Source organism: Zosterops lateralis (assembly GCF_965231275.1).
Source record: "Zosterops lateralis genome assembly, chromosome: 8".
Classification (NCBI taxonomy): domain Eukaryota; kingdom Metazoa; phylum Chordata; class Aves; order Passeriformes; family Zosteropidae; genus Zosterops; species Zosterops lateralis.
In genome coordinates this window covers 19,727,477-19,751,296 of record NC_139768.1, presented here as the reverse complement: position 1 = coordinate 19,751,296, position 23,820 = coordinate 19,727,477, and the positions used below count along the sequence as shown (strand labels likewise).

The following is a 23,820-nucleotide window of genomic DNA, read 5'->3' as shown; positions in this document are numbered from 1 at the left end:
GATCTTAGTCTCCCATAATGGAACCTTCTACAGGTAAACAAATGGGCTGTTAAAAGATTTTTGAGCTCCTGGATGGGATTCCTATGGGCACAGCCAGAATGGGCTACATTCCCAAACCTCTCTTCTCCAGGGTGGCAGGGCTGTCAGCCTGAGCAGCTCCCTGAGCTCTCTCCCAAAGCACAGCTTCACCTTCCCTGCTTTCAAAAATCAGCACTGATATATTTGGTTATGAAAACATCCATGTGAAAAGCAAATGTACACCATCACCTTTCACTTTGGGTCAAAATTTCAAAACTGCATTTCCATTTAATTGCTCACAGGTTTATTTTTGGTTTGGTTTTTTGAGTTTTTTTTCTTTTTTTAAGCAACTTTGAAAGAAAAATACTTCCCAAATAAATAAATAAATAAATAGGTAGATAAATAGATAAAGTGCTGCTTCCAACTGCAGTCAGGTTTAGCTAAGATGCTCACAAAGGTTATACTTCAAAGTGCTTTTTGTGCAGATCTTGAAATGCCTTCCCATGCCCGGATGCATTCGGCCAGCAGACGCTGAAACGAGTAGCAATACTTTTAAAGCCCATTGAAATGCATCCATCCACCCTCTCTTCATAAAAGGAAGCCTTACTTAACAGGCATTTATTATTGCTGAACTAGGGTTGAAAGTTCAGTGTCCTTATAGACCAAAATTATCAAGATTTCTGAGTTTGCAGCCCACGTTTAAGTCCTAATGAGCTATTGTACCCACTCACTGCTATTAACTCTTTGAAGTCAGGAACCCATGATGCTCTTTTAAATGTCTCACAGATGTCCAAGGGAAAAAGTGCAAAGCTCACCTGTGCTGAACGACAGGTGAGCAACCGGCTTTTTTTTTTTTTTTTTTGCCTTTAGTCCCCTCCAGCAAAATATGCAAAGACAACTACAGCATTAAATATGCATGTCAAAGACAGGCTAGCCTACCAGTCTGGACTGTGAACTCAGACTCAGGGGAGCTGTACATCGCTTCCAGCTTTGCCATGATCTGATATGCAGAACACGTTACCTTTCTGGGAAAGGGACGTGAGCATACGGTGCCCGTCACACCACACACGTACAGCAACCCAGCCGCTGCTGTGCCGTGCACTGCACAGCCCCATCTCCCCTGGACTTGGGCAATCTGAGGCAGTGACAACAATCTGCTTTTCTGACAGCTCCTTGCCTGCTAGATCTTCCTAAATACAGGTAACAATAAAACGATAATGACATTGCCTTTAATTTGCACCAAGCGCTTTGACCTGCTCATTACACGGTCACATCAGTGAAACTGTGTCCACAGGAAGAAGCCACTATCATGCTTGAATGGCACTTGGGAAGGGTAGGGTACCTAAATTTCCAACCCCAGACTAAGGCCCCAAATCCAACCACCAGCAAACAGGAGCATGGCGATGCTTTAATTCAAGAGTCAAAAGCCCAGCTGGGCACCCAGGTGTACAGAAGCTTGAGCTGGTCAGACAAGAACACAGCACCAGCTCTTTGGCTGTTCTCCTCTCCCACTAGTGCTGCAACTGCTCCCTCACACTTTCTCACTGTTTACTCACCCCACAGATTCCTCAGCACAGTGACCTGAGGTGTCCAAGCAGGAATGGGGTTTAACAGTCCATCTCCGGTGTGCGCGGACGCTCCCTGGACGTGCCCCGGGCATGACAAGCAGAACAAGTCACTGCAGGGTGAGCCCAGCAAGGCCTTACAGCACCTCTGTAACTGCCCAGCCACATGCTGGACACCTTCAGTCCAAATGGCAGCTGCTGCCTCACATTTACCCCTCAGGCAGCAGTTGTGGAGCAACCAGCATTGCCTCAGATTCACACCAGAGCTTATCCCAAAGTAACCTGTACTGGACATCAGAGCCCTTTAATAAGGAGCAGGTTATTTCATGTCCAGTAAACGACTTCCCTGCAAAGAGCTGGACGTGCCTGAAAAGCATGGACATGAGGAGTTAACGTGGAGCAGTTACGGCTTTAGCAATTCAAACTCTCACTTGCTTAATATTAATTAACCACGTAGACATGCCCAACATGCAGCGACAGAAGTTTGGCTGCCAGAGAAAACTTCTCTGCAGACATTTGGGGTTTTCTAATGATATGGCTTCCATGCAGCTGCTTGGCAGGAGCCATAAGTGCACAGTAAGAAAGTCTGGTGGCTTTCAGGTCTCTTCATTCTGCTTTCCTCCATAAAACATCATTTCCTTATTACAGGGCAGTCACATGCCCACAACACTGAATACTGACATTGCAGACCTCTGCAAGCACAGATTAGGGCAACTTTTTTTTTTTTTTTTTTTTTTTTTTTTTTTTTTTTTTTTTTTCCTTTCTCAAACACTATTCTTTCAGCCAGGGAATGAGACCATGTTCAGATTCTGCTCATTTCCCAGTGGGCAGATGAGCATCAAGAGACCAAAACCCTTCTTTTTCTTCTACTACTTTTCTTCTACTACTCCTACAGTCCTGGGAAGAAATATGTCAGCACAAGGACAAGGTCTAGGGGAGAAGATTTCAGGTCATACTATTCCTTCTCTCTCTCTTACTTTTCAGTAGCTGGGGGACAGGCAGAGGCCACAGCCATCTCTCAGGAAAGGACTTTATTTCATATAAATGCTCATTTCCAGCACCCCAACTCAGGAAAGTGTCACCACACAAGACAACACTTTGAGCACATGCTTAAGTGTTGTCCTGAACACCGATGGACATCAATGCATGTTTAATGATTTCTTGAATCAAGGCCTAAAAAGTAAAAAGGAAGGGGAAGCTAGTTTCCACAGTAATAGTAGTTGAGAAGTCTTTGAGTCGTGCCAACAGGAAAAATGCATGTTAAAGAACCACTCGCCTCTCCTAGGAAACTGCACCTCTTTCTGCAGCCCTGCAGGGCCCAGGGTCACCATCAGGTCCTTAATCTGTACCAAGAAGGTAGAGGGATAAGGTCGGGGGAAAAAAATAACAACAAAAAAACCCCTCAAACCAAACCCTAAAACTTGGTTACTTCTTACTTCCATCAGGGAGGTTAGTCAGAAAACACTCTTCTCTTGTATATGCACAAACCTATATGTTCAAACCATGCATGTCCATGACCAGCTACCAGCCTATCCTTCATTCTGCATCTATCATTCCTACAGATGGGGGCCTGGGTATATGGCTACTGCCAGCCAAAGGAGAGGAAGGACTGGTCCAGTTCCCCCAAACTTAGTAATTCCAAGACATGAGGTGTGACACAAGGACCTAAGTGACACCAAAAGTAACTTTCATCTAAGGATACATGTAAGGATTTTAGGCTCAGATTTCAAAAACTGCTTCAGTTTCTGGGTTTTTTTTTGCTTTCCAGTGGGGCTACAGGCTTTTTTGCTTGCCTCTAAAATCCAGATGTGGAAATCGTCGGTTTCTTAAAATCAGCTTGGGAAAGTTACTTAGCAGATGTTCTGGCCAGACTGGTGAAACAGAGGAGTGAGCAATGCCTCCCCACCTTGGTAAAGTGCTCAGTGACTTTACTCACAGGTATCTGTTAGGTACGAGCAAAGCTTCCAAGTAAGTTCCCCTGGAACCAAACCCTGTCGCCAGCCCACTGCAAATCCAAAATCTGTTTGACAACTATTTCTAGCTTCCTTTTGTGAAAATAGGCACAGAACACTGCTGGGGACTGATGAGGGGTAGGAACTTTTTTTACAAAGGCATCAGTCCTTGTTCTTTGTAACATCCCTAACTCCCCCAAGGCTTTCCAAAATAGGTCTGCCCCTTACCAAGCAGGTCTGCATAGGGCAGAGCATCCTTCCTTCTCTTTATGCAGTGGCTTACAAGGCAACTCCAAGTTTCTCTCACAGGAAACAGTAGAAATGTCTACACATTCCAGAAGGTAAGGCATCCCATGAATAATCTAATCCCAAACGACATGAACTGGTGAGAAAAGCAATAATCCTGGGCTTGAGCAAACTGGCAAAAAAATGGTCCTGAGTCCAGCAATGCCAGTTTCCTTCCTTTCTTTTTAATGAAAAATACATGCTGTTTACTTTACTATAGCACCTGGACACAGCACACAGACCTTGTTTAGACAGAAAATAGGTAGTTCCTATTCAAGTAGGCTCATCTGCACGGGAAAAGTTTTTGTGCTCAAGTGTGAATTGAAAAACGCAGAACAACTATTTCGAATTATCTTTCCGTGTGGACACTGTTATTCAGCACTAAGAGTTCCTTTGTGAGATTTAGCTTAATCCGTTTCCAAAGCGGATTAAGCTAAACCACACAAAGGACCTCTTACTGCTGAATAAGAGTGGCCACATGGAGAGATAATGAGGAATAGTTATTCTGAGACAGCTACTTCGACTGTGTATTTGGGCTTTTCCATTCTGCATTTGGGCTTTTCCATTCTGCATCAACAAGCCCAAAGCTGTACTGCTAAGGGAAGACTGTGGTTCTAGAAATTTGGAGAAAAATAAGTGCCAGGGCCATATCATACCCATTAAACCTTCTGCACTACACATGATGGCTGTTCCTGCCCCAGTCGGCATGGGCTCTGGCTCCAGAGGAGGTTGCATTATTCAGTACCTACTCCTCCAAGCTCCAGATTGAATCCAGCCACAAACTTCAGCTGCAGACAGGGTGCACGGGGAGGAGGACCTGCGGCCAGCGGCCCTGCCAAGCCTGCCACCCTCGGTACACATCAACTTTGATCTGACAGGCTCACCCATCTGGCTCTGCAGCATCACCCGGCGCTGCTGCGGCTCCTCACCCGCTGCCAAGGCCGAGCTGCTGCTGCTGCAGCCTCACACCCGCCTGGGGCCCTGGGGATGGACCGTCTGCGTCCTCCCCATTCTGCCTGGCACAGCCACTCTTCTGCTGGAGAGCTGAGAGCCTGCTGCTATTTATTTAATTGTAGGCCCATACAAGTCCCTAGAAGTTCGTTTAACATGCATATTCCAGCATAACAAGCTGCCATGTGATTGAATTCAAAATGCAGCTTGCACTCCTCTGTGCTGAAATACTCTCCCAAACCATCTTCCCAGTGTTGGTTTCTCAAAATGTTGCTCTCTGCAGGTTTGTTGTATGCCAGACTAGCTAGTCAAAAATGGACAGAATTTAGGTATCCTATTTGAGTCACATTAGGGACACAAGGAGTTATTGTATGAACAAAAGATACAATAGGGAATCCTGCTGTAGATGTACCTCTGACCACACTGAAGGCAGCACAGCTACATCTTTCTGAAGATGATCTGATGAGCAAGGTTTTGTCTTGCTCCCTTCATCACCCAGAGAGCTTCAATACTCAGATATGACAGAGAGAGAAATACTTTGGTGTGTCATAACAAGCCAAAATGCCAAATCTCAAGGCTCCAACTTTACAGCCTCTTCAGGAAACCAAAACTGCTGCTGGTTCACTGCAATATCCATGGCTATAAACCTGCTACTTCAGGAGGACCTCCTGAGCCATCCCCAGTGATGTTAGAGAAGACTGACTCTGCCTGGAAATGCTGCAGCCATGCATCACAAGGTAAGTCACCACAGCACTGAAAGCCAGAGCCTTTGCCAGCACCAAGGACCAGGCTCACCCAAAGTCAAACCAGATGATTCGCAAGAAATGGATGCTCAATAGATGAGGGTTTGATTGAGTCGAGTATATCATCATATCCCTACTCAGCTGCCTTCTCCTGGAGCAACAATTAGGGTTGCTAACTCCTACAATTTTACAGCAAGTCTAGCAATACTTGCTGTTTTTCAAGGCTTGGTAGCCTTGAAGTCAAGTGTTTAGGGAAGAACCTCAAACTCCGCTTACAGCACACAGCAAGCTCACAAACTGCTATAGAGAAAACTTTGAGATTGAGCAGAGTATACCCTGCAGGCTCAGGAAACAGAACAAATAAAGAGAATACAAAATGTATTATTTAAGAAACAGAAAACAAACAAAAACAACACACAAAACCCCCCCACAAATCCTCATGATGTTTTGAGGCCTGACTCATGATCCTAGAACAATTGGGGTTGGCAGTACTATACATTTTACAGCATTTATTCACAGCTGAAATATCCCAGCAACCAAATACTTCAGAGTTCTTGGAGCTACTCACAGATCTCCTGACTACAACCAAGCGTGACAATTCATCCCAGCTGCCAATCCAGCCCCAAGGTGTCTTCTGAAGGTGCTTTAGTGCTGACTGATGTTTGCAGAAGCATTAAATTCCTGCTCACTTCACAGTAAGAGGTACAAGCCTGCACATTTCCCCAGTCTCAGCATTACAGCAGAGGAGTTACCTTCAGTACTGAAAAGAGGGCTGTAGAGGGTGGACATTGTGTTACAGAGTAAACACAAGGGTATGAAGCAGTCCCCTAAAGTCTGAACCATTTTGCAAACATATCAAATTACCAAGTGAATTACTTTCAAGGAGCCCACATTTCTTCTTCTGTCTACACAAACCAAGCACTAGGTTTCCATTCATATTTAATGGGTACTGAATATAATGGGTGTGTTTTACAGGAACCTATCCAAAACAATTTTATTGGGCTGCCCGTAGGTGAATGCTATACTTAGCCCCAAACATTCTGGTTTGTACACAGAATTTTTTTAAACATAACCCTCTCCAACAAAAAATCAAAAGGAATTAGTGGTGAAAGATTCAGCCACAAAATTCTCAGCAAGCTTAATTTGTTCTGTGGCTTAATTCCAAGAAGCTCCAAAAATTCAGGACAAGATGTTTGCACACTTTTGGGCATGTATTAATGAAACATTCTATTTACTTTGCAATTGCCAGAGCAATTAGCCAAATAAAGTATAGAGTATTTAAAAAAGGAGAGAGTCACTAAAGGAGCTTTCCAATTAAGTCTGCGTGGCTATTTCTGCAGTGTGAGTCTCAGGGAGCTGCGTGTTGGGTCCATGACCTACCAGCCATTGGGGACTGCCTGGGCACCAGGACAGCTCAGATAGTCCTCTCCTCCTGCCCACAACCATGTCCCTCTCAATACCAGGCACTGATATCAGTGATGCCAACCCAAGTCCTTCCCTTCCCCCCACAACACCAGCATGCTCCTGATCACCCTGCAGATCTCTAGGGACAGAACAGCGTTCTATCATGGCTGCAGGCAGCCTGGAATGGAATCCATGAACATCTCAAGAGGTTACTGCAGAGGAAGAACAGTCTCCCTGCAACAAAACATTAAAGATAAACAAAGCAAGAGCTTAGAAAGCCCTCTTGGAGCACTGTGAGTGGAAGTTACAAGATTATGGTTCCAGATAGCTCCACACATACAGGACATATGCATGTCTGGATGCACACCACTTCCAGCCCGTCTGGAGTGACACCATGGGTGCATTTTAAAATCTGCCTAAGATAAACCTGTTACTAGTAGGTATTTGTTTTCTTTAAAATGCAGAAGTACAAACTACATTACAAAAAAAAAAAAAAAAAAAATTTAGGGAATAGGCAGAGAAGACTGTGCAGCTTTAACTCCAGTCACTCTGGGAAAAAAACTGATCTCTCCAAAGCATCCAGAGGTCCCAGACACCCGCTGTCCATGCTCATCCAAGAGGCTGAGAACAGTCAGTACATTTCAGATGGTTTTGCCTTCAGTTTTGCTTGTCACGTTATGTTTCGAAAAAACATTTTTACTTAAGAAAAAAGAAAAAAAAAAAAAAGAAAAAAAATAGATACACTACTGCACAGTGATTCTTTGTTCTTGGTGATTCAGTCTACTATATGGCTGTGTTCCTTACATATTAGGCCAAAAAGTACTGGAAGTCCTCCCCCTGAGGTTAACATTGACATTTACTTCAAAATGCAGGAATTTTTTAAACCCCTTAGTGTTTTATAAGGAATATATTGTACCGAGCCACCATCATCTTGGGTTCTGAATGTTTTTTTTCTGGGTACAAAAGAAGCTAAAAGCAAATCTTTGCACAGCCTGCAGGAGGCAGGATCCCAGGACTGGTCTTTCACACACACTCCCGCCCAAAACAGGGTATGGCTGAGTCAGAGTATTTTCTTTGCAGAGAACAGGGAAGAACAGCACTGGTTTTCTCCTTAAGGTTGTAGGAATGCACACAGATAAAAAAGGTTTTAAGGGAGCTTGCTTTCTACAGTGAGAAGATTTTGGAGATCCTTGCACAGACATACCTTGTTCATTTTCACTTGCCTGTCCAGGCTGCAATAGAAAATATTCATGTGAGATTCCCACTCCTACATCATCCATCTCTCATCCTTATCACCATGCTGGCAGCACACACGTGGATCAGATCAGCTGCACACTGACCACGGGACTTCTGGACAACAGCACCCCACCCCCTGAGAGCAAGGCACCCAGCTTTACACCCAAAACTTCCTGCTAAGACTATTTCACAAAATCTTAATACCTTCAATGAAATCAAAGGTCGGAAAAAAGAGGGGAAATAACCATTAAAAATACTTTAAAAATATCCCATCCTCATAATAGTACTATCTGCAGGCTGATTTCAAAATTTTGACCTAGCAAGATTAATAACATACTATTAAAACAATTTTTCCCCCAGTTTTCTTTCACCTTTGCACACAGATAAGCAGCATGAATGTGCCAGAGCAAGATGCAAAAAGTCTTACCAGATGAGTGAAGCACCTAAATGTAAATAAATGCACTGATCTTAAATGGAGCCTCATGCTGTACCTTCCTCAAGACATACTGAACATAATTTCAGTTTAATATTCTGTTTCTCATTATGGGCCTTGGAGACTCTCTCAAGCACCATGAAAAAGCAGTATTAACCCAGCCCTCGGCACTGGGGACAGCAATCCAGCCAAATTATTCATGCTGGTCTTTTGCTTCAATTTTTGTAGTCTTAACTTAATGTTCTTAAACAAATCTGAAAGGAGGATGGCTGACAAATAGAACAGATTTTACTTAAGACATTACAGACGGCCATGTTATGCAGCCTTGAGTCATTAAGCTGAACTCCTAAGGGGAGTTTCATGGGAGCTGGGAGTAAAGGCCAACATGAAGCTTGTGGTTGTCACAGCCAAGCACTGAAAAGAAAGAGTGTTAAAAAAGAGAAGGAATAAAAAAAAAAAAAGGAAGGGAACAGAAAAAAATTGGGGGGGAAGAGGGGAGGAAAGAAAGTGGGAGGGGAAAAAGGGAGAGGGAGAAACCCAAGCCACCACACTCTCCTTTCCTCTCTTTGTAATCCAGCTATGAAGATTAGCCTCAAATCCTGATTTCAGAGATAGGGGAAAGATAAGAAGTGATTTGCAGGTGTTAGCATTTTCCTACAGATCTTCAGGGCAGCCCAGCTGATTTAAAGATGAAAAACTGGCATACCGGACACAGCAACCAGGGCAGAGAATCAGGTTCTATCCCTACACATGACACTTGCACAGAAACATCAGGATGCCCATGAAATACCCATCACTGTTCCACAAAAAGATTAACTCTGTTTTCACGAATTTAGAAGTGGATGTAGAGCCCTGTGCAAGAGCAGCCAGGTCCCAGGTGCTGTGGGCAGGCACAGCAGCAGCAATGGGGACACCAGAGATGCCTGACACATCCCAGGCCAACTGGCATCTGCAGCCACTTTATCTCCCCCAAATGCCATTACCCGCTCTAACTTTATTTACCAAAAAAAAAAAAAAAGATCATTTTCACTTCGCAAAATTAATGTGGTCTGGGGTCGGTGCCAGGAAAAAGGGTGGAAAAAGCTGCCCCTTATTTATATATTTTAACAGAACAAGGCAAAACAGTTTGCTGCTAGAAATAAACATTAAACCTTGCAGAACCTCCCCCCGCTCCCAAAAACCCACTGCTCTCCCCCTCACCCCATCTTCCGCCTCCTCTCCCTCCAACATTGTAAGTAGCACAAAAGATCACATTACAAATGCCAGCTGTGGCTCTTTCCCAAAGTGGCCTCCATCTCAGAGGTAGTATATGTTCCTCATTGCCTAAGTGGTTGCTATGGTAAATATGCTTTTTATTGAATAGCAGAGTGAAACAGCTTTTAAAGAGACCCGTAAGAACCCCATAAATGGTCAAAACACAAAGCAGATCAACCTCAACCTCCCTGGAAGCAGATTTCGCTTAATTTTCCAAAATGATCGTGATTTTTGAACCCTCTGTGAATATTTTGTTGACCACTCATCTCCACCTCACCCACACAGGGTGGAAGGGATGGAGAGAGTCCGGGGCACTGAGGCCCCAGTCAAACCCCTCATAGGCTGCTTTGGGTTTTAGAGGCAAGTGTCCACTCTCCTGCAGGGCAGGAGGCTTAGAGACAGCGGATGCTCAGCACTGGGAAGCTCAGGTGATCCCAACCAAACTCATCCTGCCCTGCCACCTCCAACCACCCAGGAGAAGGCTCTTGCTCCCCCTCCACCTCTTCGTAGGAGCCTGACACCACTCCACCCACCACACCAGAGCCCTGGGAACATTCCCACCCCCTGTGTCAGTCCTCTGGCACAGCAGTAAAAAGAAAAGAATTAAAATAGGAAAGTTTCTCTAGCTCATTTATTATTAGGAGTAAGATGATGGTAGGTTTTGATGACTGTAGATTTCTGATTAACCAGCCAGACATCTTTTCTCTGATCTCTTCCTTCAGTAACAGCCCAAATGGACAGGAAAAAAAAGCAAAGTGATTCTGAAAAAGTGAAGCAGCCAGCACTAGATATCAACTGGGTAGATCCCAGCCTTGTTCCAATTGCTCTCTGATGGATTGAAGGATGGTTCAGAAGCTATGGATTCTAAAACACAGGAAATCTTTTTTTCCTTTTGGATAAAGAACTATGACACTCATCACAATGAGCTGACAATTCTCAATTTAAAGAGACAATGGAAAAAGAAGCACTTCAAAATGTTTAGTATGATTTGAGATTTCTAGCAAAAATGTGTGTGCCTTGGATGATCTACCAGCTGTATCAGCTCTAGACTATAGAGCAAAAAGTAAAGAATGAGCAGTTTCTTTTCCTGGTATTTACCTTATCATCCAACAGTTGTAAAATGTTTTTAAAAAAAATCAAATTAAACTTGATGATGGATTTTTTCAGAAGAAACACTCTAACCCACTACATGCCATTCTCACCAGAGGTGAATTTCCCAGATGAACAGTGAGAGCTAAGATGCTCCTTAACAATAGATGGCACTGACACTGGCTGTGGGTGAGGATGGACAATTGCATATCACCTCTCTTGCAAATCACCACATAAACAAACCATTTCCTTCTAGATCTCTATGGACGCTATTTTAGAAAATAAAATAAACCCCCAAACCACTCTGATGTAAATTTGTACTGAACATTGCAAACTCAACATTGTTTTAACAGAAGCACAAGAAAAGTTAACCAATAATTGAAAATTTGTCAGATTTTTTTTAAATATTATTCATTATAAAGAGGGTTTTATATTTTGTAGGTAGTAGTAAACATTTGATAACAATGTTTATACTAAATGAGAAGTCATCATAACACAAAAGAAACATGTCCTTTGTTGAACTTGGCTCTTTTGAGTCTTCACCCAGGTAAAAATCTTGACTGATTCTCAAACTCTCATCCAAGATTTAATAAGAAAAGATTTCTTTAAGTAAAGGACATAGAATAGTCTTAGTTTTGACTTTTCTAATGCTTTCCAGACAGTCTCTTCACTCTCTTCACTTCAACACTGTCAGATGTGTAAACCAGCCTGACTGGACTGAACTGCCACTATGTAATTCTGCAGTGTGTAAATTTTGAGTATTTTTGACTCCCTGGTCTCCTGCAAGGCACATGGATGACAATTTCATAAACAGCCCAGTGATAACAAAAGTATTCCCTCCTTTTACCACAGGCTTGTTAGGGATTTGTTTGTTTTGAGATATTTCTCCTTTGGTCTGTGTAAAAGAAAACTGATGACAACCAATGCCATTAATGTCAAATGCCTTTTTTTTTTTTTTTTTTTTTTTTTTTTTTAAACAAAGGAAGAACATCTTTCTGCGTTTACTTACAACAATGTGTGCTGGAGATGGAGACCTAGCATCCTTGAGGGCTTGTCTACTCTGAAGGCTCCCTGCCTGAACATCAAGCAGTGGCCATTTCATCTGCAGATACTGGATGGAGGAAACAAAAATGGGAAAAGAAAAATGAGTTCAAGAAAAGAAAGGCAAAAAAAATAACAAATCTTAGGTAATATGGATAAAAAAGTATAAATTAAAACTTATGCAAGGAACTGAAACAAAAAATTAAGACAACTTTACATGTTTGTGGAGACAAAATCTGTGCAGAACTAACAATTTAATACCTCTGTGTTACAGTTCAGGAATAAGAAAATAAAACAGATTGCAAAGACAGTATTACATTAATTTTACAAATCACAGCAAATCTAGAGGTAGAATAAAACCCACAAAGAAACAAAATAACATAACTATGGAGAGGACGGGACAAGGGAAAAGGTGCATATCAAGTGTCAGGAGAGGGAAAGCATATCGTGACCTAAGAATATGATCTCATTACTGAACGGGTCATCTGTCAACAATGTACCAAGTCAACTGCTCCAACTCCCCAGTGCTGTATGAGCCCTAAAAGACAGAGCACTACCCCAAAAAGATCCAGCACTGCTGGGTCTTGGCACCTATTTTCTCTACTTTTCACCATTGTCAGAAGACACCGTGGATTTTCTTATAGCTTATCTCCTGCAAGACAGCCCTGGCTCAGGGACAGCCACAGCTCCTCAGTGGCACCGCCACCAGCAGACAGGCTGAACACATACAGGTGCCACATCTGCAGCATTTGGGGGCATCGATTCAAAAGCAACAAAAGCTTCAGCTTGTTGCACCAGAAGCACTCGATTCTGAACAAAAGCAGGTCCACAGACAAATTAGTTATCTTAAACAAACTTCTATGCTGTTCATCTAAATATAATTTCAGCCCAAGCTTTTCTCTCTGCACGGTGCTGTGCTATCCCAGTTAATACAGGTTAATAGGGGACTTCTAAAAGCCCTGTATCATGCTAGAAGAAATGTGTACAGCCACATACATTCAGCCCCCTCCCCGAACTAAGAAAAGCAGCTGCACACATAGATCAGGCCACTGCAGAAGCTCCTATTTAGCACTAGATGCTGGCTGACCTGACAGATGTATTCCTAGAAAATACCCACTAGAGAAATAATTATGTTTACCCATTCCTTCTTTTTCTTTTTTTCTCTTAAGTAAGAGTAGTCCTGAAGAAGCACCATGCACAAACAGCCCCCGCCACTCCAGGCGAACAACGGAAGCTGTATCAGAATCTCCATGAAGGAAGGAAGGAGATCTGGTTCCATGCTTTCAGCACATCACTATCTGTCACATTTGCTCACGTATGCAAAACATTTGCTCACATGCAAGGCCTGTTTGCTGCAAGACTCTGGGCACTGAGGTGCCCAAAAGGCAGAAGCCAGCAGGAGAATGTGTTACCAATTCCCATCACTTAGAGGGCCTGAGTTTTCTGAACTACTGGAATGCAAATAAACAAACCCATATTCTGGATTTGTGCCCCATATGAGTTCCACAAGTTCCAAGAAGTCTTGTTTTTGTTCATGTTCACATTTGGGATTTGTGCAATGTGGACCAGAATGTTTCAGCACTTCTTAAAAGCAAGAAATAAAACCCAAACAAACCAGAACTAGACTACCCATAAGCAATATTTCTAACTCTTACGACTCGATTGTAAGCCTCCAGATATTTGATCACTTGCATCAAATCCCTGCTCTTCAATATATGTGACCACAACATAAATTTTAAAGTTGAGATGATGTTAAAGCAACTTTCTAACCCTTTGTGGTTTCAAAAAAGTGCATAAAAATGCAACCCAAGTGTGTAGAATTTGGACCCAAAGCCTAAGCCAACTAAGAGCCAACTTTTAAACTTGAGGGGAAATCTGATACATTACAGATTTTCAGATGGCACTATTAAACAAGTCAACTGCTACATTTTCAAAAGTCCGCCAGTTTTCTTAGACAGCAATTGAAACACCACCACATAGAGGGGCACATGAAATTGCAGAACGGACCCTGACGGGTCACAGCTACTACTGACTTCCTCAGGTTTTCCAGACAACCAGTGAAGTATTTTTCCCTTCTTCCAAGGAAAACCTCACAGGATGTGTGCATGACTCCGCTTCAAAGTCTACAAGGGTTTTGGAGAGCAAGAGACTACTGCAGCTGAAGCTCCTACAAGACCATGACAGCTCAGACAGTGGCTTTTCAGGGAACAGACACCAAGCCATTACCCACAAAAATAAACTCATCACCTTCATTTTTCCATGACCATTCCACAGTCACAAGCAACCCTGGAATACCCCTATTACCATGACAGCCTGTGAGGAGCTCAGGTCAGCAGCTGTCCTAAAACACAGGCTGAGAAACACGTGGGCTTCTCTGAGGCTGCCCCAAGGGCAGACAGAGGCATTGACAAGCAGCAGGGGTGAGCTCACAGCAGACCCCATCCAGTCAGTAATTATTGCAGGGATTACAAAGCCTTCAGGACTGTCAGTTCTGCTGGTTTTTACTAGCAATAAATTCCATTAGAAGAAACAGAGCAAGAAGGCATGGTTGCTCCCACTCCACCCTCTATCCCACAGCAGCCCCTGCTTTCAGCGCTTACTTTCAGCTCCTACACCAGGCTGACCTAAGGGCAAGATGAACGTTTCAGAAGATCTTACTGTTACGCTTTGTTTTCCTCCTTTAAAAACCCTTAGTCTGGATTCTCAGTAAAGCCCTTCTCTTACCCACCCCTGGTAAAGAGGATCCAAGTCTCACAGAGCAAAGGCTAAAGCACTAACAGCTTCTCTTGGACATGCACATGAATCCCAGAAGGAACAGTCCAAACCCAGAGGGCTCAGTTTTGCACACAAGCACAAACATGGACAGCTTCCATTTCTATCAGTGGATAATACACCAGTGAGAGACAAAATAAAATCAAATAACCAGACCCAAGGGAAAGCAGTAAAGCACAAGGGTCGATATAGCAACTTTCATGAGCTCTACCAAGTGGCCAGGATCCAGAGCAGCCTCCCAGCCCCGCCAAGGGCGAGATGTTCTGTCTGTCAGATAAGCAGAGAGGGCAGAGCCCACAGCCAATGCCCATGTCAAGCTAGTGAACCCACAGCTTCAATGGCAGGATGTTTGCAAAAGCAAAAAAAGTCCAATTTGCTGGTTTCAAAATGTCAGCCCTGTTGATAAAGTATGAAATATTAGCATTGTTTAAGGTGACGAGCCTAACTCAAGGCCTCCTCATCCAAGAATTGTCATGCCTGTAACACAATATTGACGTGGTGGCTTATAATTCTTACTTTACATAAAAGCTTCATTGTGTGCCAAATTCAATCTCCACAGGCTACCTGAGCCACAGATTTTTACAAGTCTACATTTCAGCGCTGCAAGTCTACAATACACATAATTTTCAATTATGTTAGGGCAGAACAGGATCACTGCCTATATAACATTACTGGTTGGAGGAAATGAGACTCAGCCCTACTGCCGAGAGAGCTAACTGGATCCAGATGGTGGCCGAGCAGCCGCCCCCTCCACAACTCTCTCTTTCACAGTGGAGGGACATGCCAAGCCCTTGCTGGGGCTGGGACCTGTGACAGGAGGATGCCTGGGCAGAGGGGGGAGTTGCATCACCTCGGGGAAGAGGAGGGAGAGCTGTGATTGCTCTTGCTGGTTTGCTACTGCTGCCCTACACTATGATATTCTTATTAAAAAGGAGAAAAACTTGGTCCTGCTACAGCAGAGAGGTAAATCCTTTCCTTCCTCAAGTAACTAAATAGCAGGAAATCCTCTTCTCTTGGCCCTAAATGCAGATTTGAGCCAGACAGTTCCTCTGATTTGCAAGGAGTCCACAAAAACCCAAAGCTGACTTTCCCAGCCTTCTGACACTGCTTTTACATTCCTGCACCGGGCAGCTGGGAGGGGGGAGAAGGGTAAGAGGGAGGGGAAGTTCCCACCATTCTGCTCCTGCAAATGCTGGACACCCACTCACTCCACTCCTGCTTCTTGTGTCTCAGTGTGGAATCAGGACTTGCCTGTACAAACACTGAACTTTTCAACAAATTAACTCTAACAAATCTGTGCAAATTATTTCAGAACAAAACTGTTGAAATGGGCTCTGCTGGCCTGCTTTTAACATTTTTTTAAAATAATGTCATCGTGGTGCAAGTACTTTATTCCCTGTTTAACAATATGATCTGATGGGGATCATTAGCATGTGTGCATTAAAAAAAAAAAAAAAAAAAAAAAAAAAAAAAAAAAAAAAAAAACTTTTATGGCAAGTCTCAGAGAGCTTAAGCAAAATAATTGTTAAGCTCCAGGCCTCCACACAAGAATTAAAACAAGTATGGGGTGAGCGTACTTGAGAGAAACCAAAGCTTTTAAAAAGGCTGTTAAATTGTCAGCACAAGGGAAAAGGCAAATGATTTTAATGGCCCAGATTTTTTTCTGTAGAAAGGAACAAAAAACCCCAAGAACTTTCCTACACATCCACACCTCCCATCTACAACCAGAGGGTCCCTCAAAGCACAGACCCATCGGGAGCAGCTCTGCACAGCCACCCCCTAGAGCAGCCACCTTCTTGAGAACTGGCTGGGCAAACAAACACCCTTCCCAAGTTTTCACAGCAGAGTTGTCAAAAGCAGCTAAACTTCACATCCAGCACTAGAGGAGTTTGCTGGGAGCTCTAACTCAGGGCCAGCAGCTGCCCCACAGGCCAGGGCAGGGCTCACAGCAGCACAGCCACAGAGGAAAGGATGGCACTGAGCTCACAGGTGTTTCCTGCACCAGTGTCCAACCTGGATCTGTCTCCTTGTCACACTATTGTTTCCACTGCTAGACTGCCCTACAAGTGATGTTCTATAACATATAAAAACATAAACACAGTAAGGGAAAAAAAAAAAAAAAGCCGTATTTTTAAACAGAGGGAAAGCTGCACAATGCTTTCCAGCTCAGGTTTCCTGCAGCTGGTGCTTATTAGCTCCCAGGAACTGAAACAAGCAGGAGCAGGGCTCCTGGAGTCAGCTTCATGCCACTGGTCTCCAATACCTCTCCTAACCATTGGGCAATACCTCCAAAGTCTGCACTTTCTCCCTGGATCTCAAATAGAAACATTCCTGATCCGAGTTCTGGAGTTAGTCTCTCCCTTGGCCAGCATTGTAGAATCATGTGGAAGTACACACTTGGATGTCAACTGGAAGGTCAGGAGTTTCTCCAATATTTAGTTAGAAGCATTTCTGGGAGGGAGCCTCAAGACAAATTTTAACCAGAGATAATCCAGTAGCAAGACAGGAGATCACAGTGTTGAGGGGAGAGCTGATATTTACAGGGAAGCCAACCAGGAACAAAGATTAACAAGACCATAATTGCTCTCTATAGACAAAAGAAATAGTTGCAAGAGGATGCTCATCCTGGTATCTACAACGAAAGGTCTGTCATTTACTAGTGTCCCCACTTATATTAGATGCAAAGCCTCTAAAGATTTAAATATAGACCCTCAGCTCCTGCTCCATGGCTTAATTTACCTCAACCCCTTAATTTTGGTCTTCAGTTATCGTCTTGTTTGTAGAGGTGTGCTGTGTGAGAGCAAAATCTGAAGGATTTATTTTAAATCACCAAAGGAGGCTGTTGAAGGAACTCCTATTCCTTGCTGATCTGCAATGTCTGGAATTTTTTGTATGAGAAGTAATAGACACCACCCACGATGCTGAGCCCTTCTACAGAATATGTAATGCAGCACCACGAGGCACAGGGGAGCTGCTCAAAACAAAAGCAGCAAGGTTGATTTCAGTGAGACCGATCCTTTCCACAAAAAAGATTTCCCTAGAGCATTCAAGAAATTAAAGCATAAAACTGTAAAACATGGAAGTATTTGTCATATATCTCCACTTTTTATTTTACTACCATGATCCTTTAAACTATTGCAACACCACAAAAATTATTAAGTAAAATACATAAATAGGGGAAAAGTGACACAAAACCCAGGAACTGCTAAGTGTTATGTTCCTGCACTGACATATGCACATAAGGCCTCTTCCAAACTCAAAATGTCCTTTACTTCTCTCATTATTGAGAATTTGAGTGACCTTGTCTCCTTCCCTTCCAGTAATATACAGGAGTCCCTGACACAGGGACCTTGAGTTGCCCATTTCAGTATTTTGCCCATGCTTTTGTCACATTGCTGAGGCGCTGCTAAGGCAGAAAAATGAGACAGCTGAGTCCTCCACTGGCTGAAAGTTAGAGAAATGTGTTAGTGATTAAACAGTCCAAGATCATCTCAAAGGAGAGATTCCTGAAGGCAGAAACCTGAGACCTGGAAGGTCTCACTGAGGTCTCACAGAAGGCACAGAGGAATTTAAGGTGATGGGCAAAGAGGATGCCCATTTTGGGGTGGGATAAGGCACAAAGCAACAGCCAGAGCCCCACAGGTGCCTTGCCAGCTGCAGTTCTCCTGACTGGAGATGTGGGAACATCCCAGAACAAGCAGATCCTTTGCTTTCTCCCTGACCTCTCCAGGCTCTTCTCCTGCATCCCAGAAGAGCATGCACAGCTCTTCTCCTGCATCCCACATGAGGTGCAGTGCAATTCCTCCATCCCATTACTACCGCCAGGCATCACCCCCACTTGCATGGGTTTTCTGTACACAGTGATAAGGCTGCAGAGGAGGGTGCCATGGGAGACAGTTAAAGAGAATGACCAGAAGCTTCCTCAAAAATTATTGCCTATGAAAGTTCAAGCAAATGCAGATAATTATTTGCTCATTCTGACACAGATGAAAGGTCATCGGTTCTACTGAAACACTGAACTAAACCAGGTTTTTTGTTCTACTAAAGGCAGGGTTGGTAGGCTACAGTTGAGTTCTGCGATACAGACACTGAGCATAAAGAAGCAAAGTAAAGAATAATCAGCTACTGTAGGAATTTAAAATAATTTTTTTAGCTTTACAAGAGGAAGAGTGTTCATGTGACATAGAAGTACAGCATTGCTTTCTGCAGTTCACATGGTATCTCTGCAAAGTAACTGCAAGCTGTATTTCTCAATCCTGGGTGGAGCCTGGGAAAGCACCATTACTTTTTTCACATTTAATGTGAAAGACCCCACAATCCTCACTGTATAAACCAGCAGGTTCGTTGATGACTATTCAAATGTCGGCAAAGTGCTGTTCCAAAAGACAGGTACAAATAAAAGCATAATTTCAGTCATGGAACAAGAACAACCATTTTATTTACTTTAACGCGGAAAAAAAAACCAAATTAATTTTTAAGCTACTTTCCCCAAATTTTCTCTGCAACCTGTCTGTTGCACTTGAGCATTGATTTTCCATTAGATAAAGAATGAGACATAAAAGCATAAAATCTCAAGAAAGTCTTTCTGTAGGTGCACCTTGCTTATACTCACAGTTTAACCAGCCTCCAAGACTCACCGAATAATTTGATGTACAGACACACAATTTCTCATCCTGGCAATCTCCCAGAAAGTGAGAGAACAATTGGTAACTAGTGTTTGCATGAAGTCCAAGAATGCATTTTATGGTCTATAAAATATAATTCCTTTCCTCCCCTTTAAATCAAGGCAGTAAAGATATCTGACAGCATGTTAGAGACAGAGATCACGGCACTGAGCTACCTCCATTCTAAGAGAGGAGCTGCTCCAGGGGAACCTTGCCTCCCTTAAAACTTTCCAACTCTGTTAAGAGCACAGTTCTATTTGTAAAGGAGGGGCTGAAACTTCAAGCTTTGCAACTACTTTCTAAAAAAATTTTAAAAGGAAAAGCAAGAAGAAAAACCCCACAAAATAACAGTGTTCAGTGGTCATGCAGCTTGGTTCTGCTTTAATGTTGCAGAACATGTCTGGCCCATCCTGGTCCCTACTCACCACACACGATCTGTAGCAGAGGACAACAGCACAGCTGTGCAAGGAAAAATGGGGGCTCTCCAAATCTGCCCCCATCTTTCCCTTCACTTCCACCACTTGGGAGTTTGGAATGGAATTGGAATCATGTTTCCTAATTATGGGATGGATCAACCAGGCTCCTTCAGCACCCTGGTAATGAAACCCATCAGGAAATTCATCTCTACATGACCACAATACTGAACTCGTACCATTTTCCACTGCATGTATTTGTGTGAAAGTAAAAAAAAAAAAAAAAAAAAAAAACAAAAAAAAAACAAAACAAAAAAAAAAAAAAAAAAAAAAAAAAAAAAACAACCAGACATAAAGAGGCCCATCTTCATACAACTGTGTTCTGCATCAGTCATAGAATCATAGAATGGTTTGAGTTGGGTGGGACCTTGAAGATCATTCAAGGTTCCAATTTTCCTGTCATGAGCAGGGACACTGAGACCAGGTTGCTCAGAGCCCCATCCAGCCTGGTCTTGGATCCTTGGGCGTCCACAATTTCTCTGGGCAACCTGTGCCAGTCCCTCACAGGAAATATTTTCTTCCTAATACCTAATCTAGACCTACCCTCTTTCAGCCAAAAAGGGGTTGATTTATAAAGTGCTTGGCACCTCCAGCTCTCAAAAGCCAGCAGAGGCATGACAAAGGAAAGACTGTAAAAGGATGCTCTGCAAGACAAGTCTCTCTCCAAGAGGCCTCCCAGATAATCTTGGTTGGGAGGGGTTTCTTCACTCTTTGATCCAAACTCTCATTCTCATCTTGTGAAGTACCTGTTAACGAGTGACAAAGGTGGGTGAGATCCCTGAGAAAAGGTGCTACAGGAGAATTTAGCAGTTTCCTCATTATTGTAATGTGGCCTAAGAGGGTTTTACTGAAAGAGTCATATTTTCTTCCACTGTTGGGTAAGTGAAACTCATGACTCTAATCACTACCACAAAAATTCCTGTCGATGTAGCAATTCTGGGTGAACTGCCGGGAGCCACTCTCTAGTAAACCCAGCAAATTTCATACCAAATTTCCTGTCACCTCCCTTGTGGTTTCCATGTGTGATTGAGCCTTCAATGCAACAAGGGGTAACTGCAGAATAGATGGCTCCAAGGGTTTCAGGCCCTCATGAAAACGAAGAACTTGCAAAATTCTCTTTTCCTAGGGGTGGTAAATTCTGTCTTTTTTTTTTTTTTTTTTTTTTTTTTTTTTTTTTTTTTTTTTTTTTTTAAGTTAACACAAAAATGTAACCTTATAGCAACCTCAGGAAAAAAGTCCTCGAGACAAGACTAGAACCAGCAATATTCTGACCTCCTAGGAGAAACTAGGAAGGTTGCTGTAGAGGTTTTGTTTTTCAGAAAGGCCTGCCTTGGAAAAAAAACTTTCCACTGCATCATATCCTGGTCCACATTCCTTGCTGTAATCTTTTAGCTCAGATGTGTGGAGATGTCTTTGAAAGATGCAAAAGAGGTCGAGAGTCCCCTTAGCTAATTGTGCTGGCTGAGAAACAAAACTTGTGGGCTGGGGTAGGATTTGTGTCAGCCTGACCTTCTGCGAGACCAGCTACTCCTCTGAATAAAACCCTCTTGCTGCCTCTGCCAGAATCCTCCTGCCACTCAAGTATCATCTTGCTGTAACAAATTACTCCTAACCCAGGATTATGGCTCTTTCCAAATCCCTCCTAGAGAGCCAGGAAAGAAACATTCCCTTCCCAGGATTCGGAACCCCTATCAATAATTGCCCTTTCTGCTTCTGTCATGGCACTAAGTCCTGGGGACAGCAGGACTGCTGCACACATTTTCCTTCCAAATAAAAGCTGGATGTCTCAATTGTCCATCAGAAGAGGAAAAGATGAAGGCTTGCCTTCGGATACCCGTGGAAAAGACACCCCATCTGGCCAGAGGGAAAGATGACTCCTGGCTAAGTAGGAAGAATTATATTTAGGCGGAGGACTAAGTGAATCATTTGGGATGAAAGCAAAATAAAACAAATGAAGTATTCACTGAATCTGTGCTGTCACCTCTTGTTCCTGGGCAGCCACTCCATGTATTTATTTTCTGGTTTCCTCCAGCACCACCAAAACAATGCAATATGCATTTAGGTATTTAAAAGAAGTATTTTTAAAAATATTCTTAGTTGAATCATCAGCCACACAAACTCTTCCTTAAGAACACATAAAATGTTGATTTTTCTTAAAGGAGATGCAGGCAAAAAAAAGATGCTAAAACAAATATGGCCCAGAATTGACACCATTATGCATTATTTTTCCCCAACTTAAAGGGCACCATCAATAAAAATAAGCCAAATTCCTGCAAATTCCAAATAAATCATGCCATGACTTTAGAAAGGCATGCTGACTTTTCAAGTAACTTCAGGTGATGCATTAAATGTAAGCAACTTTTCTTGAACTGGCATAGTTTGTAGACTTAAGATGCACAAAATAGAAGTCTTCCTAATTTCTACAAGAAGTTTTGAAGAAATGGGGGGCTTTTTGTTTATTCAAAGAGAAAAATTTTCCTCAGTCAAAAAACTACACTGCCATATCCACTCCCTGAGCTGAAAAGAGCAGAAACAAAAATCAAACAGCAAAACGAACTGACACAAAGTAATCCTTTCCGTTTTAACAAATTGGAAAAAGAAAAAGAAAAACACCCTTTTTTTTTTTTGAGCAGCAAACTGAAATCATATATTGCTCCATGAATGTATAGGGGAAAAAAAACCCAAAACAAAACAAATAAAAACACACACACAAAAAAGGTTTTCTGCTGGGAAAAATGCAACATGCATGAGCCTGCATTCTTCCTCTCCAAGTGTGGGTGGAAAAGAAACAGGAGGGGAAAGGAAAAAAAAAATTGGATTTTTTTTTTTAAAAATCCAAGTAGAAACAGTGGCTCGGAGGGAGCCTCTGTCCCAGAGAGAAGGGCACCAGCAGCTCTGCAACAGCTCATGTCCTGCAGGGCCTGTGCCCCATGTGCCGGATTCCTGTGGTTGTGGCAGAGGTTTGTTTTGGAGAGGTGAGGGTGGCTCTGCCGCCCAGCACCCAGCCCAGGGAGCACAGCCCGCAGACACCACACGCTCCCACATCTGCATCTGTCACACTCTCCTGCCACAGCCCCAGTGCTGAAACAAAGGAGTCATCAGAGCAGCCTTGAGCCTGTATAAATCTGCGAATAGCTGAAAATGTTGCTCTCATTGCTAAATATAGTGCAGGCATTTTGAACTGGCTGGCCCGCAAGGCAACTTTTGTGTTTATTTATTTTATGGACCACGGTTTGGAAACACTGGGTGTTTTTTAAAGACTGTTCATGTATATATGTTTGCTCTCTCTCAATATGAATATGCAAGAGGAAAAAAAATTAAATTAACTTAGCAGGTACTAGAAAAACAACTTCCACGTAAAGGAGTCAGAGAGCTGAGCAGAAAGACGTATTTGACTTTGCAGCAGGAGCAAAATCTCCTCCAAGGATAATAAATCAGGTTCATACAGAATTAAATACAAAATAGCTTCAGCCATACACCCTGATACAATTAGCAAATGTTCTGCTCCCTGTGGGAGCTCTCCCCAGGCTCATCACATTCCTGCTTGGCCATGGGAAGGGAGGGATGGGGATGGCAGGGCTGCCTGGGAAAGGGGAGGAGAGGCACAGCCCCTGGGCTAGGGAATGCCTGCAAAACCCCACACCATGGCATGGGGGATGCACAGCTACCCACCCTCCCAGACACGGCACAGGGATGCCCTTTAGTAGCCTTCTGCTACTAGATCCTGGGAGCTGGGTACCAGCTCACTCTGTGCCTTTGCAGGAGGGTCAGGACCAGGGGCACAGCGAGCCTGTGCAGGAGGAAACAGCAGAATTCCCCAGGAAGGACTCTGGGATGGCAGCCCAGCCCCAAACCACACTGGAGTCACTGCAACAGAGCCCTCACCTCTGGAATGCTCTATGGGATGCTCTCTGAAAGCCAAGGGCACAACCCTGGACCT

General features: G+C 43.2%; 1 protein-coding gene across 10 annotated transcripts in view; it reads right to left on the bottom strand.

Annotated features, from left to right (window-relative positions):
- TCF7L2 (transcription factor 7 like 2) overlaps positions 1 to 23,820 on the bottom strand; it is a 174,072-nt gene that overhangs the window by 98,433 nt on the left and 51,819 nt on the right. For 8 of the 10 annotated variants that reach the window (XM_083866455.1, XM_083866459.1, XM_083866451.1 and 5 more), the window contains exon 4: positions 11,940 to 12,041. The exons of the other annotated variants lie outside the window; for them this stretch is intronic. In XM_083866455.1, the coding sequence (XP_083722581.1) occupies positions 11,940 to 12,041 (102 nt within the window). The remainder of the gene's footprint in view (positions 1 to 11,939; positions 12,042 to 23,820) is intronic. 10 annotated transcript variants of the gene reach the window in all.